At 39.3% G+C, this 16,409-nt stretch overlaps 1 protein-coding gene and 1 pseudogene across 1 annotated transcript in view; one reads left to right on the plus strand and one right to left on the minus strand.

Moving 5' to 3' along the window:
* The window catches only part of LOC123250517 (phosphatidylcholine translocator ABCB4-like), a 111,333-nt gene that overhangs the window by 64,155 nt on the left and 30,769 nt on the right, over positions 1-16,409 (plus strand). Inside the window, exons 16-21 of the mRNA XM_044679629.1 lie at positions 392-565; positions 9,793-9,939; positions 11,651-11,755; positions 12,957-13,034; positions 14,503-14,586; positions 16,024-16,227. Of these exons, the coding sequence (XP_044535564.1) occupies positions 392-565; positions 9,793-9,939; positions 11,651-11,755; positions 12,957-13,034; positions 14,503-14,586; positions 16,024-16,227 (792 nt within the window). The remainder of the gene's footprint in view (positions 1-391; positions 566-9,792; positions 9,940-11,650; positions 11,756-12,956; positions 13,035-14,502; positions 14,587-16,023; positions 16,228-16,409) is intronic.
* Positions 7,229-7,761, minus strand: LOC123250519 (annotated as a pseudogene).

The raw sequence follows: 16,409 nt of genomic DNA on the forward strand, positions 1-16,409 counted from the left end.
ATAGCTTATTAACATCCTTTTACAGAGGAGCGAGACTCAAGGGAGTGGGTCTCTCATTGTTCTCAAGTAAAGTGATACTTGGAAATAGTAAAAGATGTCTTTGTACCTGGCTTACATATGCTTTTCAGGTAAGAGTTAACCCAGGATTCTTCCCTGCCATGTTGCATCTATTATTGCTCCCATTTTGTTTAAGTAATTAAGCTTGGACAAGTTAGGCAACTTCCCCAAGGGAGTGGGGCAGAGCCCATGTTAGAATCCTGGTGTCTTCACTCTTCCCACTAATAGCACATCATCCCAAAACTTAAGGTTTCTCAATCTGAAGTTTAACGGCATTTGCGCATTCAAGATTACACAATTGAAAGTCTTTCATATTACTTTATAAATCTTTCAGACATCGGGAAACCAGATTCAGTCAGAAGAATTTGAAGCTGAATTAAAAGATGAGAACACCCCTGTAATGGCACCAAATGGCCTGAAATCACGCCTTTTTAGGAATTCCACACACAAAAGTTTTAGAAATTCACGAAAGCATCAAAACAGCTTTGATGTAGTTCCAGAAGAGCTGGTAAGTTCATTCATTGACACCAATGAAAAGTGTGCTGGTAGCATTATTTGTGGAGTCCTTGACCTCAATAACTGTTTGCCCAGAACAGGTCTTAATCTTTCTCTACAGCTGGACAGTCTGTTTTTTTTGTACCTAAAATAATAGGAAATCCATTATATTGAAGTGTAGTTATCAATATCAAGGTGTCCCAAAAGCTTTAGCAGATTATAAAATTTAATTTTTACTAAATGAACTAAAATTTTACTTTCAAAAAAATTCATGAACTCTTAACTCTGAGTCTTAGAACTATCTTTAAAAAAAAAAGAAATTCGAGTTTTCAGAAACATTCAGACCCAGAAGTTGAAAAAAAAGCTCAGTTTTTGTGTTTGGTTCTTGGACACCAAATCTTTCCAATTCACTTTGTGCCTTAGGAATAAAATCAACATGGAGTTGTTATTATTAACCACCATTCTGATGACTATATTCATTTGTAATGGATTATAGACAGGTTTTATAGGGACTACTTTACAAGAGACTGTATTCAAGAGAACATTCTAAGGACATTTTTAAAAACCATAGGAAAAAAAAAACAGAGGATGGGGTGAGGGGAGTCACTTTAAAGGCTCTTTCTTTCCCATGATGCTTTGTGAGGATGTCGACAAGTAGATTCAAGATGGCATAGAAAGTAATGACAGGAATTGGATGAATAGTTTTACTAATTGATCACTAATGAAATCCACTGCTGTTGAGATGAGTAAGGATTTTTGTCCCTGAGTCATGGCAGACAGAAGACCTGAAAAGCATGTGAATCTCTTAAAAAAGTCAGGACTATGAAGTGGCAGTGAGACATTGCACAGGGGCTCTTCTTTCCCTTGGCCAAACTTCACAGAGACCCGTCCAGTGGAAATAGAACACATAAAAATTTAGTCTTTTGTATAGAATTGATTGCCTCGTTCTTACAACTTAAGAACTATGGACAAGCCGATGGAGATTGTAGGCATGTGTTGGGAGAGGGATTGGCCAAAGGAGATGGCTCATTTCGAGCAGTGCTTTGTTGTATGCATCTTCAAGGAAAGTTCCGAGTTGTCTCTAACGTTCTTTCCAAATCACTGATTGGAGAGTCTCTGAATGGAATAGCCACAAAAGATTTGACAAGACTAAAGACAATTTTCACTGAAACAGAGACAGCAACTAGTAAAGTCCCATCTGAATATCTCATGGAAGACTTGGAAGAAGGTTCTCCAAATGGCTGGCATTTCCACCCTCCACCTAGAGGAACCACCAGCAGTGAGGAGTATACTTTGTGTAAAAGATTTTTAGAGCAAGGAATATGTAGGTATGGTGCCCAGTGACAGCCCATTCCCAGAAAGAGCTAGCTGAATGACAGAAAAGATATGCATCAAGACTGATAAAATTGAAACAGCAGAAAGAAAGCAAACAGTTTTCTGGAAGTTACTTGGAAACCTTGATAGAGAAATGGATGAATTCACTATCTCTTAAGAAAGTGTTTAGTGAATGTGTAAAACATGTAGCATTGCTTTATGATGCTCATCATCCTCATTTTAGTAACATTGGAATATATGCTGGAGATAGTACTACCCAGGTATCACAAGCAGTCCCAGAAAACTGTCAGGAATGGATAGGAGGAAAGATGGCCCCAAATGGATGAGATCTTTATGTATGTAAAGTCGGGGTAGCATTTAACACAGAAACATTTGGAACTTTTCACCAAATCATAATTTTCGACTTCAGATTAGAACCACTTCATGCAAAGAGTAATGACTGATGCTGCTTCTACAGAAGATCTTGAATACCGAATGCATGCAAGGCAACAGTTACTAATGACTGCAAAGTGCTGGGATTCCACTTCTAAGACTATGATAGATTTCAAAACTAATGAAACTACTGCTTTGGCAGAAAATCTTCTTATTAGATATCAAATTCCTCTCTCCCCTGATCAGCTATTTACACAATCTGTTTTGGACAAATCATTGATAAAGATCAATTATTAGTCACAGTTACATAACTTGCTTTATGATGAAGAAATAGCACAATGTAAAGGAGTTACCAAATTTAATATTAAAGTGCAATTGCAGATTGTAGCAAGCTTCATGCCCATTGGGGTTTCTGGAGGGGCAAAGTATGCTCAGAATGGACAACTTTTTGGTCGCTTTAAGCTCCCTGAAACTCTTTCTGAAGACACTTTGGCTGGAAGACCGATGATGACCAGTCAATGCTGTTTATGTATTGCCAATCATTAAAGAGAAATTAGTACAGACCCAGGGAACCAAAAAAAGATTTTTGAGGCAGCTATTGAAGAAAAAACAAAAGATTTTCTTGAGGATATCCCAGGAATGCTATAAAGAACTGAGTCTTTGAGCTGATTGTGAAATGCAATGTTCATGATGAAAATAAGCAAATGGACTACAGCAAAGATAATTGTACCTTATGTACCAACATCCATTTAGAGTAGTGATTCCCAAAGTGGGCGCTACCACCCCCTGGTGGGTGCTGCAGCAATCCAGGGGTGCAGTGTGATGAGCACAGGTGCATTTATCTTTCCTATTAATTGCTATTAAAATTTTTAAAAAATTAATTTCCAGGGGGCTAAGTAATATTTTTTCTGGAAAGGGGGTAGTAGGCCAAAAAAGTTTGGGAACCACTGGTTTAAAGGATGAAGTAGTGAAAGTCTATGAAGAGCTTGACAAGATCCTCCAAAGTGTACCTTGATACTTGATGACTTCAATGTGAAGGTGGGAAAAAGAGAGGATGGCAAAAATCATGTTGAAAAGTATGGTTTAAGAACAAGAAATTAAAAAAGTCAGAGGCTGATAGACCACTCAAATACTTCTTTCCTGAATATCATTAACCCTTTCTTCTAAAAGGATTAGAAGGCACTGTACATGGTGAGCACCTACAAATGTCAGAAAAAAAAATGAAATTGTGTTTTAATAGAGAACAGCTAGGTATCAGTGGGGGAGTCATTTCAGTTGTCTTTGTACAGTCAGAACTTATGAGAGCAAAGGTCAAAGTAAATACCAAATTAGAAGATAAAGAAGACAAAACTGTATTTCATGTGATATATAGAAAGTTTTATTGCTGTCCAAAATTTTTGTCTTATTGATGCCATTCGTTGTTACCTCACATTCATTTCCAAATAGATCCCTCTTCTACACAGTGAAACTTAAAGCTTAGTAAGCTGATTATATGCAACATCATAGATAAACTTAATGCCTTTTGGTTTTTTCTACCATACCCATTTCCTTGATAATATCACTCCCTCTAATGAAATATTCTCTTGTTTCAAATTAATCATGCAAAATAAGCCAACAAAACAAACCTTACATTTTTCTTACCCATGATCAGTTATATTTTTACCTGTTTGTTGTATTTATTGAATCTAATTTATATTACTGTAGTCTTTGTGTGTATTGTTCTTGTGGGAAAAGATTGTTTTCTTGGTTCTGCTTACTTATACTCTTAATCTATAAATTTTCTTGCATTTCTCTGAAAAAAAAAAACCATAGAAATACCCAAAATGTGTATTCTTGGAAATTCCCCATGGAGATTTGAGTTGTGTTGTTAAAAGATGTTAAAGGCCTAGACAGCTGTGATTCTGGGGCTCATTACGGAGCAGCACCCTGGTGGGTGGGGCAAACAGGAAAAGCAGCTGCTTTGAGAGGTTGAACAAACAAATGGTCCCTATGGTCCAAAAGGTCCATGGAGACCATAATCCAACCCACACTGACAGCCAGTGTTTTTCTGGACCCTAGCTTGATAAATGCTGAGTGAACCTGTTGTTCTTCTTAGCCGTATCCTGGGACTGGTTTCTGCCTTCCCTCCAGCCTTTCTCATGTCCTTTTCCTCCCCAAATCCTGGGGATGGCCTGACCATTCATTTTAACAGCCCTGCATTGGAAAGAAGCCATTCAGTAAGAGAGGAAAATTTGTTTTTGTTTTCTTCTTAAGCATTCTAAATTATGTTCAAAATGTTGGTTTGCTTATCTTTAAATAAAGATTAAGGTGATTTTGTTCCTTATTCCAACCTGAAAAACTCTCCCTACTAGAAACTGATCAGGTCTATTGTTTTGGGGTTGGCCCCAAACTAGTTACCAATATAATCATACTTGTTGCATGTTGTCCCCCTGATGTTGGTCTCAAATTAGCGTATGTTCTTGGAGAAGAAATGAATTATAATGATTGTCTAGCCTCATCATTAAACAGAAGATAATTCATTTCCATTTTGGTTTGACCAGGGCTTTCAATCTTCACACAATTCAACAAATATTTAACTGAATCAGCCAGTGGGAATACAAAGACCAGTTGGAAAAGAGTCCCTGCTCTTAAAAAGCTAGTAATTTGGGATTCACAGCCATACCTAAAGCCCCTCCAGAATCAATTCATTAACTAGAATTTTTTCTTAGCATTTATATGCCTGGCATTGTGTTAGGTGTTATAGATATAAAGAAAAAACAAAAACATTTGCCTTCAAAGAGTTTACGATCTAATGAAGGAGATGTGTGTTTACATATATACATATACATTAATATTATGTATTTATATTGATCTGCTTGTAGCTTTATACAGAACACAAAGAGGTGTTGTGAAGAAGATTGTGTAGTATTAGTTGCATATAGTTTCAAAGTAAGTGGGAGAGAAATCACATTATTCTCTGGGAGTGGGGATTGGGGAGGAAGGCATAGAAAACCAGGAAAAGCTTCATGGAGAGTTGATGCTTTTTAAAAAAAATACTTGTACCTTCTATCTTAATATCAGTTCTTAGAATTGCAGCAAGGGCTAATCAATCAGGGTTAAGTGACTTGCTCAGGGTTACACATCTAGGAAATGTGTGAGAGCAGATTTGAACACAGGACCTCCCATCTCCAAGGCCTGGCTCTCTATCAATTCAAACATCTAGCTGCCCCATGCACACTCTTAACCTAGAACATGAGCTAACTGGAAGGGAACAAAGGATTCCAAGAGACAGAAGTGAGAACCAAAAGTATTTCATGGATGGGGTAGCCAGTGCAAAGACTTGGAAATAGGAGATGGAATATTATGTGTAAAGAACATCAAGTGGGGTAATGTGACTATACAGTAAGACCAAGAGCTTTAAATAACAAAAAGAAGAGTTGATATTTGTTCTTGGAGGAGAATGACGTGATTGGATTTACACTTTAGGAAAAACCATTTGGGCTGTTGGATTGAAGTGAGGAGCACTTTAGAAGGATTTGGAATGGCCCCGGCTAGAGGTAATGAGGACATGAACTAAGGTGGTAGTTGTGGCAGTGAACAGAAGGGCAAAGATGCTAAAAGTTTTGTGGAGGTCAAAAGTACGATAGTTGGCAACGGAGCGAGTAGGTGGGATTGACATCAATATTGTAAACCTAGATTGTCAGAAGAGTGGTGGTGGTGATGTCCTCCATAGAAAAAGGAAGTTCAAAATAGGGCTAAGTTGGAGGACAAGAAAATGGGTTTAGTTTGGAACATTTTGAGATGTGCATAGGTTAACCAGCCTAATAAATAAGCAATTGATGATCTGACCCTGGAACTCTGGACATAGACTAGGACTGTAATACAGACATGGGAACCTTCGCAGAGAGATGACAATTAAAATTACTCACTGTAAAGGAAGGGAAGAGGCAGCCGCCTACCTCAAAAAGGATTACTGTCATGTAACATCTATATCAGATTGCTTACCATCTCAGGGAGGGAGGAAAGGTGAGAGTGAGCGAAGGAGAGAGGTTAGGAAGGAGGGGGAGAATAAAGAACTCAAAAATGTTTTAAAAGAACATTACAAATTGTTTTTAGGTGCATTTACAACTTTTGCCATTTAAAAAAGTGGCTAAGGTGGAAGTTTAATTTCACTGTTTTAATATTAGAGAAGCAAAGTATAAAACCCCTCTAAGTGTATTGCTGCTGGCTACTTGAAAGTAGAAGAGTCCATTGTGATTGCAGCTGAAGGCTGACTTGTTCCAATCGTAGCTACTCTCCACACCAGAAAGGCTAGCAGACAAGAACTCACACCTGGAATTTTCTTCCCCTCCTGAGACCCCTTATGGAAAGAAATGTCCGGAAGCTTGGGTCAGACTTGGCCAAGAGAGTTGAAGGGTAACCATAGTGTGTATTCAGCAGATAGGGGATTCTGGTTCTATTCAGGTCATGTTGTTTACAAAGGCAGGAGATAAAACAATTCATGAAAAAGGGTGGGACATTCATACTGACTTGAGGGGAAAAATCCACTTGGGAAGGGCCCTCAGGAGGTTAAGTTCAGGCTGGTTTAAGCCCAGAACCACCTGTCTGTGAGATTTTCCCCACCACTAGTGACATCACTTCTTCAAAGGTAACTCACAATAAATACCCACCCCCAAAAAAAAAAATCTCCCCACTCCCCTACCCTCATAAATGCCCAACAGTGCATCTCACAGATGCCCCCAGAATCCAGTGTTAAGACTGATCCTGAGGCTATCAGAGTCCAACCCCAGAATGACCTTGAACAACTATAATAATTACATGAAATCTAAATGAAACCCAATTTTAGCTTTATAAAGAAAATATGTGCTCATTATTGTCTTCAGTTTTACTCTTTTGGCCGAAAAGCAATTATTCCCAAGTCGGATTTGGATCTCTGCAGTGCATCAAGCCCCTCAAGAGAGACATCCCCCAGGATTGAGGGTGGGCGTGCTTATACTTGAGCTTTGGTGGCCTCTTCTTGGCTTTTTCTCCTGATATCCCAGTTGCAAACCCGGGCTGTGTTGATTTCTACAGTGTTGAACTGATCATGCAGGAAATCTAGGTCTTCCTTAAGAGATTCCAGATTGCTGGTGGTAGCACAGTAGTTCCTCTCCAAGGGGATCTGGGTCTCCTCGGTGTCATATTCAAGCATGGAATTGGCCCCCAACCAGAGGCACACTTTATCCATAGTAGGAATCAAAGCCTTGCAATAAAGGTTGTCAGCCAGGAAGGATCTGTTCTCCAGGTCCTTTGTGGTCTCTTTTCCCCTTCCGCATGTATTTTAAAATGTGTAATGTCTGTTTGATGTTTGTAATCTGACTTTTCTTCTGAGTAAGGTTAAGTTCCATAGATTTATGCTTTCAATACTACTCATCCCATTTCTTGAGAACAATATCTGCAGACTCATTCCCAAGCTGTTTCATAAAAGCATCTACATCTTCCAAGAAAACTGCCTCAGGGATGCCCAGGTGCACAAGGCACCTATTTCTCCCCACTTAATCACTGGACCAGGATAATAACCTGGGCGGCCTGATCTCAGCTTTGCTGTGGAACAAAAAAAAAAAAAGTAGTCAGAGCCCAGGTCCTGTTCTCCTTAGGACCCTGAGGAGATTAAGTGCCAGACCTGGCCACATAGTCACTTGATCCATGGAGGCCACTTCTGCTATACGTTAGCCCAAAGCTAGAAAAGGCCCAGGTAAACCAAAACATTGAAGGAGTCACTTCTAAAGCTACTTTCCCCATAGACATACACATATAAAAAAGGAGGCAGAAGAGTATTCTCTTGCCAGCTTAAGGATCCCCAGAAGGAAGAAAGTTCTAGGCTCTCTTATCCAGAAGTCGTGAAGAGAGACCAGTTGACTGTTGAGAAGAGTTTTTGTACAAGTGTTAAGACCTCTTAGAGAGCAAATAGTAGGAGGGGGCCTAAGAACATAATGTGGGGGAGTTTCTGGGAAATGGCATGATTTGCATAGAAGTGGGTTACCACCACACTGGGGTTGCCTTGGGCAGGGTTACACCACATAGGAATGTGGCACCTGTTGCCTCTGGCTCCATGGTTGCTTTATAAGAGTTACTCCATATCTTCTTCTTACAGAGGTCAGAGGCAGGAAGTAGTAAGGGAAAGGTGACATGGGGCATCTTACTTGATCTCCATTCCTAGCCACTGTACCAGTCTGACTTGCAGGTATAAGAGGTGAGGCAGTTTTTTTTACCACTCCTTACAACAAAGAAGAATTGGTCTGTGTTGGCTTACATCATAACTAATAAACTTGACTCCTACAAACCTGAAGTCCCCAGGGCAGTTGATCATAAACATTTATTCAGGACAGATCTGAATAGAGAAAATTCACTTTTAGCAGAGACAGGGCTGGTACAAAAAAAGCCAACATAGTATTTCCTTAGCTTATGTAATAAGGAATTATTATCCATTGTTCTCATTTAAACAATGGATAATAATTCCTTACTATATATCCTTTGCTGGTTCCCTCCTACCCATAATTCTTGGAAATCAAGCTCACAGTACCAACAGGGCACCTCAGTGTCTTCCTTGTACCCTGTTGTCATGGCCCTGAGAGCAGAATCTTGCTTCTTTCCCCTGTTCCCAAAAGGCTGATACTGGCTGTAATTTTTCTCTTTCCTAAGTCTATACATTTCCACCATTCTTTTGGCAGTGGTACTTTGCTGTGTCAAAACAATTGCCTCTCCCTTCCTCAGGAGAAATTCGTAAGCTGGCTTTCCTCCTTCTGTGGCAGATGGTCTTTCATGCTAAATGGCCCTTAAGCCCACAAGCTCCAAGTCTGCTTAATAATGCAAACGCTTTCTCTTTTTCTCCTTCTATTTCTTAACTTCTTCCTCTGACCTGTGTCCTCTGCTTGGTGCATTGGTTGATGTAGCTTCAGCATTTTGGGAAATCATGTATTTTCCTTCCCTCGCCCTATTATCTTCTTGCCTTGCTCTCCCATGCCTTAAAGGAGAGCAGAGAAGAAAAGCAGAAAAGGAAAGCTTTAGTCAAATTTGTCAATTCTTCTTCATTTATGCTTAAATAATTAATATATTGAGAGGCAGTGTTGTGAGTAGAAAGAGGAGCCACTGGGGAAGTGGAGATCTACCTCTGATACGTATTGACCATGTAACCCTGAGGAAGTCACTTAACCCCTTAATGCCTATGGCCAAATCTCTGAAACCATCGTTTGAAAAACGGTTGCCCATCTTCATTGGTGCAGGGGTTTCCTCTCAGAGCAGTTCTGGACACAAATAAACAAATACATTCTTTTGTGTGCTCTGTTTCCTCAACACTTTCGTGTGTGTGCTGCATATATTCTCAACTGTATTTGAAGTCACTTGAGGTATATGCTATGTCATCCATTTCTGATCTTCCTCAGCATTTTCCCCAGGCCTAGGCATACAAAATGGATACTGAGCAAATCACTGTTGTTTGATAAATGGTCACAGCATGCCAACAAATGCTCCTTTGTGTATTGAGTAACTTTCTCTCTGGATTCTTGTGTGTTCTAGGATCCAGACGTGCCACCTGTATCTTTTCTCAAAGTCCTGAAGCTGAATAAAACAGAATGGCCTTACTTTGTGGTGGGAACCCTTTGTGCCATTGTCAATGGAGCGTTACAGCCAGCATTTTCAATAATATTCTCAGAGATGTTAGCAGTAAGTCTGAAAAAATCAGGTAATCAGTCCATGAGTCATCTTTCATCCAGGCCTCAGGGACTGGACGGTGACCTAATGGCTGAATGGAAAAAGCTGGTTAACTTTGATTGGATCCGGTCTGTGATTTTATATCTTTGTTTGTTTGAGGAGAATTTTCAATTGAAGCCAAGCCAACTCCAAGACCCTGTAGAGGAGAGATGGGAACTTTACGGACTATTGGAAGCTCAGAGCATTCAAGGCACTTGGGCTTCAAAAACAAAAAAAATTAGCCTAGTTTCTGCCCTTAAGAAATTTATTCTTTTATTGAGAGAAGAGGAACGATAACAACGTATTTACACTAATACTAGTGGCTTATATTCACATAGTGCTTTAAGGATGAAAACTATCTCTTAATTAATATCATAGGTAATTAAATACAAATATGGAATTAATTGAGAGACATCCTAACAACCAGAAGAGGGAGGGGAGGCCTGTTGTAAGACATGATACTCAAGCTGATATAGTTCACAGAATTTTTCAGTGATAGAAAGTTCATCACCATCATAATATATATTTTATAGCACTTTAAGGTTTGCAAAATGCTTATATAGTTATCTCATTTGATCTTCACAATAATCCTATGTGGCAGGCCCAAACGTGAAACTATTTTACAGATGAGGAAACTGAGATAAACAAATTAAATGTCTATTGTTTTAGACAGTATTGGACAATTAAATCGTCCGTTATCACACAACTAGTAAGCATCTGGAGAATTGGAATTAAAGTCCTTCTCATTTTAAATCCAGCACCCTGTTTGCTGTGTGTTACCTTGATGCCATAAATAATAATAAAGATGATAATAAATAGCAAGTTGCATTTATGTAGTGCTTTAAGGTTTACAAAGTGCCTTTAGGCAACATTTAATAACCCCGGAATCATTAGATAATGTGAGATTAGTTTGGATTAGACATGACCTGGTATAGCACATAGAGTGATAGTTTGAGGGTCAAGGAGACCTAGAGTCCTGCTCATACTGGCTATGTGACTCTGAGTGAGACAGTTAGCTTTGAAGTGGCCCAGGCAGCTCTCTAAACATCTAAGTTCTAGGGTAATTGCTGATCTGCTTTCACACAGAGAGGTTTCCTCACTCCTTAAAGGACGTCAGTTCCAACCTCATTTTACAGGTGATGAAACTGAAACCAAGACAAATAAAGTGGCTTGCTCAAGTGTGCCCAAGTTCACACAGGTAGTTAACAATAGAAAATAGGTCATTTGATTCCAAATTCAGAGTTCTTTTCAGAGCACCATCCTGTCCATCTACATTGGGAGTTTTATCTACACCAGCAAAATCACAGGTCTAAACAACGACAAATGGTTATGTTACTCCCAAACTACTTCATCTTTTATTAAATCTAGTTTCTGATGTGTGTCCTGAGTACCACTGTCTAAGCAAGGGGGAAAAAAACCCGAAGAAGGGGACAGCTAAGCAGCTCAGTGGATTGAGAGCCAGGCCTACAGACAGGAAGTCGTGAGTTCAAATCTGGCCTTAGACACTTCCTAGCTATACAACCCTGGCCAAGTCACTTAAACCCCATTGCCTAGCCCTTACGGCTCCTTTGCCTTGGAACCAATACATAGTATTGATTTGAAGATGAAAGGTAAGGGTTTAAAAAAAACACAACAGAAGGAAAGTCACCTAATCCAAACTGGTTTCTTCATTGCTCTTCCTTAGATTTTTGGACCAGGGGACGATGATGTGAAGCAGCAGAAGTGCAATATGTTCTCATTGCTGTTTTTAGGGCTTGGAATTATTTCATTCTTTACTTTTTTCCTTCAGGTAGGTGCCCACCCATCTCATACTTTACTTCCAAATATTAACATGCCGTTATGGGCCAGGCATAAAACCAAGTGGCTCTTGGTTCTTTGAGCTAATTGAAACCACAAAATGGTTTGGATGCAGGCTCTGAACCACTGGAATGACCAGCCTTAGTTAACCCAGAGATTAAACATACATCAAGATGAGAGGGAGAGGGAGAGAGGGAGGGAGAGAGAGAAAGAAAGAACACGAATGTGTACTGTCAGATGTGGGCACAAATATTTTAGTGGTTTTGCTGAATTTTGTTGTTGTTAAAAGGGAGGAGCTCTGTGCTGAGGTGGTGGCTCTAAATGGAGATAGAAATGGTAGAAAAACAAGTGATCCAATGTACACCTCCCTCTCTTCTTTGAGGAGAGTGTGATACAATGGGAATAAAGCAGTGAATATCACAGAAGACTTGATGGATTTTCAATTCATTTTGTAGATTTTTGTTCATTTCTTTGTCATGAGGGATGGCTCTGGGAGTGAAGGAGGAGGGATATATTGGAGAATGAAGTAAAAATAAAAGAGAGAACAATTTTTAAAAAATAAAAATTAAGACAAATGTCATTGAAAAACTTTTTTTTATTTTAATGCAAATGAGCCCCTTCAGGGTAGGAAAACTTGTACAGCCTAGATGTTGCATTATTCTCAGGTTTTACTACTTATAATCTTAGAGATTACCTGGAGCACTGAGGGGATTAGTGACTCTACCAGATTACAAAGCCAGTATGTATCAGAGGCAGATGACTGACCCATCTTGTCTAATTTTTACTAAAAGTGGTACCTAGCATAAAATGAAATCTCTCTACACTGAGAACTTTTTAAAAATGGGGCAGACAATAAATATTCAGAATAATATGGATGTGACCAAACACCAAAAGAGGATCAACTCAACATCTTTTCAAGGTCTCCTTTAGGCCTAGGATTCTATTACAAATCTGAGATTTGAACACTCGATTCAAAAGCCATTAGGAGTGACTAGACACTATTTTTCTGGGATATTAACTTCTTTGGATCATTGCTGATTATAGAGTTCTTCAAAAAAAAAATCAAAGCCTAAATCCCCAAAGTGCACCAGAATTCTCTTGGATGGCAATGAAAGTTACATGAGAAGTTTATGGCCAAGACTGGGAAAGATGGGAAATAATAATGGCACCTTTTTTCTTTTCTTCTCAATCAGGGCTTCACATTTGGTAAAGCTGGAGAGATCCTGACAACAAGACTTCGGTATATGGCTTTTAAGGCAATGCTAAGACAGGTATGTTCTTGGGAGTTTTACCTTGCTTTTTCATTTCACTCATATTCTTCTGAACTGGGTGTTCCTTCTATATAGAATTAACAGACCCCTAAATATATCACTCTTGTACCATTTTCGCTGTTGATGTGTAGGGGGAGAAATATAAATTTAAATTTTAAAATGTGGATTCTCCAAACTTGGTGGGCTCAAATTAACAACATTTTCAACATTTTGTACTCCAGGGGCCTCATTTGAAGTTTTATTAAATATTACATAAAATATGATAGTCAGGTCAGTAACCTTTTGATCATGCTCAACTCTGCAAACCACCCTCCTCTCCTCTCTTCCCTCCTCTCTCTACCATACCACCTCTGGCATTCTATGCCAAGGGAAGAGTGAACTCCAGAAACCCTCTTGCTCAAGCTTCTCATTTTACAGATGAGGAATTTGAGGTCCAAAGCAATTAAATGACTTCACCATGTCACACCGGTAGTAAGTGACAAAGATAGTATTCAAATTCAGATCTTGTGATTCCAAATTCACTGTTACAAGTTCAATATTCCTCTCCCTCTGAAGACAGGCTAGCTAACTGTGGGTATGATTTCTAGTTAGGAGCGATGCTTCCCAAATTCAAGAAGTATATTCAATATTGGCTGAATCCCCACCCTTCTCCCAAAATAGCACGGGCTACTCTCTTTCTCAAGTCATCATCGAGGGTGTAAACACACACTCACATGCACACACATAGAGATGGTAGCATGGCAGTGGGAGCTTTGAATATTATGTACCACAGGATCAAAGCTTGACACCACAATCTTCCATTTCCAAATTAAGCATGTGTCCAGTACACTTAAACTGTTCTTGCTTTAGGGGGTGATAATTCTTGTTGTTGGGTTGTTGAGGAATGGGAATATTACTTCACTGCTTCGAGTGAGGAGAGACAATATGGTAGAGTGGATAGATTGCCAGTCTTGGAACCAGGAAGACTTGATTTCAAATCCTGCCTCTGCTACATTCTTGCTTTGTGTCCATGGGCAGGTTAATTAACCTCACATGCCTAGCATAAAATGAAATCTCTCTACATAGAGGTCTTTAAAAAAGGAGTCAGACAATAAACATTTGGATGTGTGTTTGGGTGTGACCAAGCCCCAAAGAAGATCAAGTCAACAGTCTTTCAAGGTCCATTTTAAGCCTGAGATTCTAATACCAACTTGAGATTTAAACACTCAATTCAAGCACCATTAGGAGTAACTAGAGACTATTGTTCTGGGATATTGACTTATTTGGATCATTGCTGATGGTAGAAATCTTCGATAAGTTGAAGCAGAAATCCCCAGATAACCCTCTACGGTGATATTACAGGTAAATTGTCTGTCAACATTAGAGGAGGACGTTTCCAAACTAAGGGTTCCCTGTACTGATGACATCATGGGACAGGATCAGAAGCATTTTTTCAAGATTTAAAGGATGTTGTTTGGCTTTGTTATAGGACATGAGTTGGTTTGATGATCCTAAGAACAGTACTGGCGCGCTTTCAACAAGACTTGCCACTGATGCTTCCCAAGTCCAAGGAGTATGTAACCTCTTCTCTGCTGACCTAGTCTCACTGAAATCAAAATGCAGTAGAACTTTCGCTCTCTGGGTGATTTCTCTAGCATTCTGTCTCTTCAGGGAATGGTGATCTAATGTATGTTATAACATTTGCCACTGTAATTCAATTCACCCAACATCTATGAAATGCTAGGTGCATGGGATACAAGTACCAAAAAGTGAAACATTCCCTGCACCCAAGGAGCTCACATTCTACTGGAGAGCAAGGCAGGTACACGGCTAAATAAATATAAAGCATATACAAAGTAATACAAGGTAAATTTCCATTATGGAACTATGCAAATTCCTTTAGATCCTTAGCAAGTTTTCAGTCCATCAGTGCCCTCCTAGTGGACCAGAATCATGAATTCCAAAAAGGGAGCCATTTAATTGGGATAAAGGTTAAGTTTCACCCTTAAAATCAGCTACAAAAAGATGAAGAAGAAATTGTTAGAAAGGAATTCTTGTGAAGAAAACCTTGCCCATGATAGTAACCTGCAAATAGCCCTGGACTTGGAGTCAGGAAGACCTGAGTTCAAATCATACCTCAAGTCACTTGCTAGCTATGTGATCTTGGGGGAGTTACTTAACCTCTTGGTGCCTCAGTTTCCTTATCTGAAAAATGGAGATAATATAATCACCTACCTTCCAGGGTTGTCGTGAGTACCAAATGAGTTAACATGTATAAAGCCAAAGCCTTTTGCAAGCCATAAAACTCTTATTCATTGCTCCAAACAGCCAACCTGTATCTCCAGTAGATTCTTGACTCCAAGATAAAATACACACTCCTCTGCCTATCGTTTAGCAAGCTTCACACTCTGAGTTCAATCTGTCTTTCTAGACTCATTTCAGATTATTATTCCCATCCCCCCACAGCATGTACACCCTCTTTATTTTAGCCAAATTGTCTTACTTGTTGTTCCTCTTTAAAGACACCTGGCCATGGCTTTGCATCAGCTCTTACCCATTAGTTCCTCCTTTTTTCTGCCTCTGAGAAGCCCTTGCTTACTTTTAAGACTCAGCTCAGTTTGCCTACATGAAGACTTTTCTGATGCCCCCAGTTGTTAGTGCTGCCTACCCACCTGTGACTTGCCACATCTGAAATGACTGTGTATTTACTTTTGTGATTATTTCTAATTTTTCCTATAAATTCTAATTTCTCTATGATCTATATTTACTTAATTCAAAAATAGCCTATATTTTATAATTACTTATCTGTGTCTATGTCCTTTCTCCTGAGTAGGATATAAGTTCCTTGAGGGCAGGGCCTACTTTGCTTTTGTCTTTTGTCTTTAGATGTCTTTGTACCCAGTACGTGGCACATATTTTGGGGACTTAATAAATGCTTGCTGAATAAATCAGCGAATAAGCTCATTTGCTTGGAACATGGAATACAGATGCTTCCTTCTTTCCTTTTCAGGCCACAGGTAGCAGGCTGGCTTTGATTGCTCAGAATACAGCCAACCTTGGGACTGGGATAATCATATCATTTGTATACGGCTGGCAACTAACCCTTTTGCTATTATCAGTTGTTCCAATTATTGCTGTATCAGGAATCATTGAAATGAAAATGTTGGCTGGAAATGCTAAAAGAGACAAGAAGGAATTGGAAGCTGCTGGAAAGGTGAGTCTGATGAAGGTTCATGTGAACCTACAAGTATCTTTTGGAAACTTGCTAAAAAGTCTTGGCCATGATCTAGAATGGCTCATTGTCATTTCTGTAGCTTGTAGTCCACCATTTTGAGTAAGATTGTCTATTGCAGTGGTTCCCAAACTTTTTTGGCCTAAAACCCCCTTTCCAGAAAA

Source organism: Gracilinanus agilis, chromosome 5, assembly GCF_016433145.1.
Source record: "Gracilinanus agilis isolate LMUSP501 chromosome 5, AgileGrace, whole genome shotgun sequence".
NCBI classification, from domain to species: Eukaryota; Metazoa; Chordata; class Mammalia; order Didelphimorphia; family Didelphidae; genus Gracilinanus; species Gracilinanus agilis.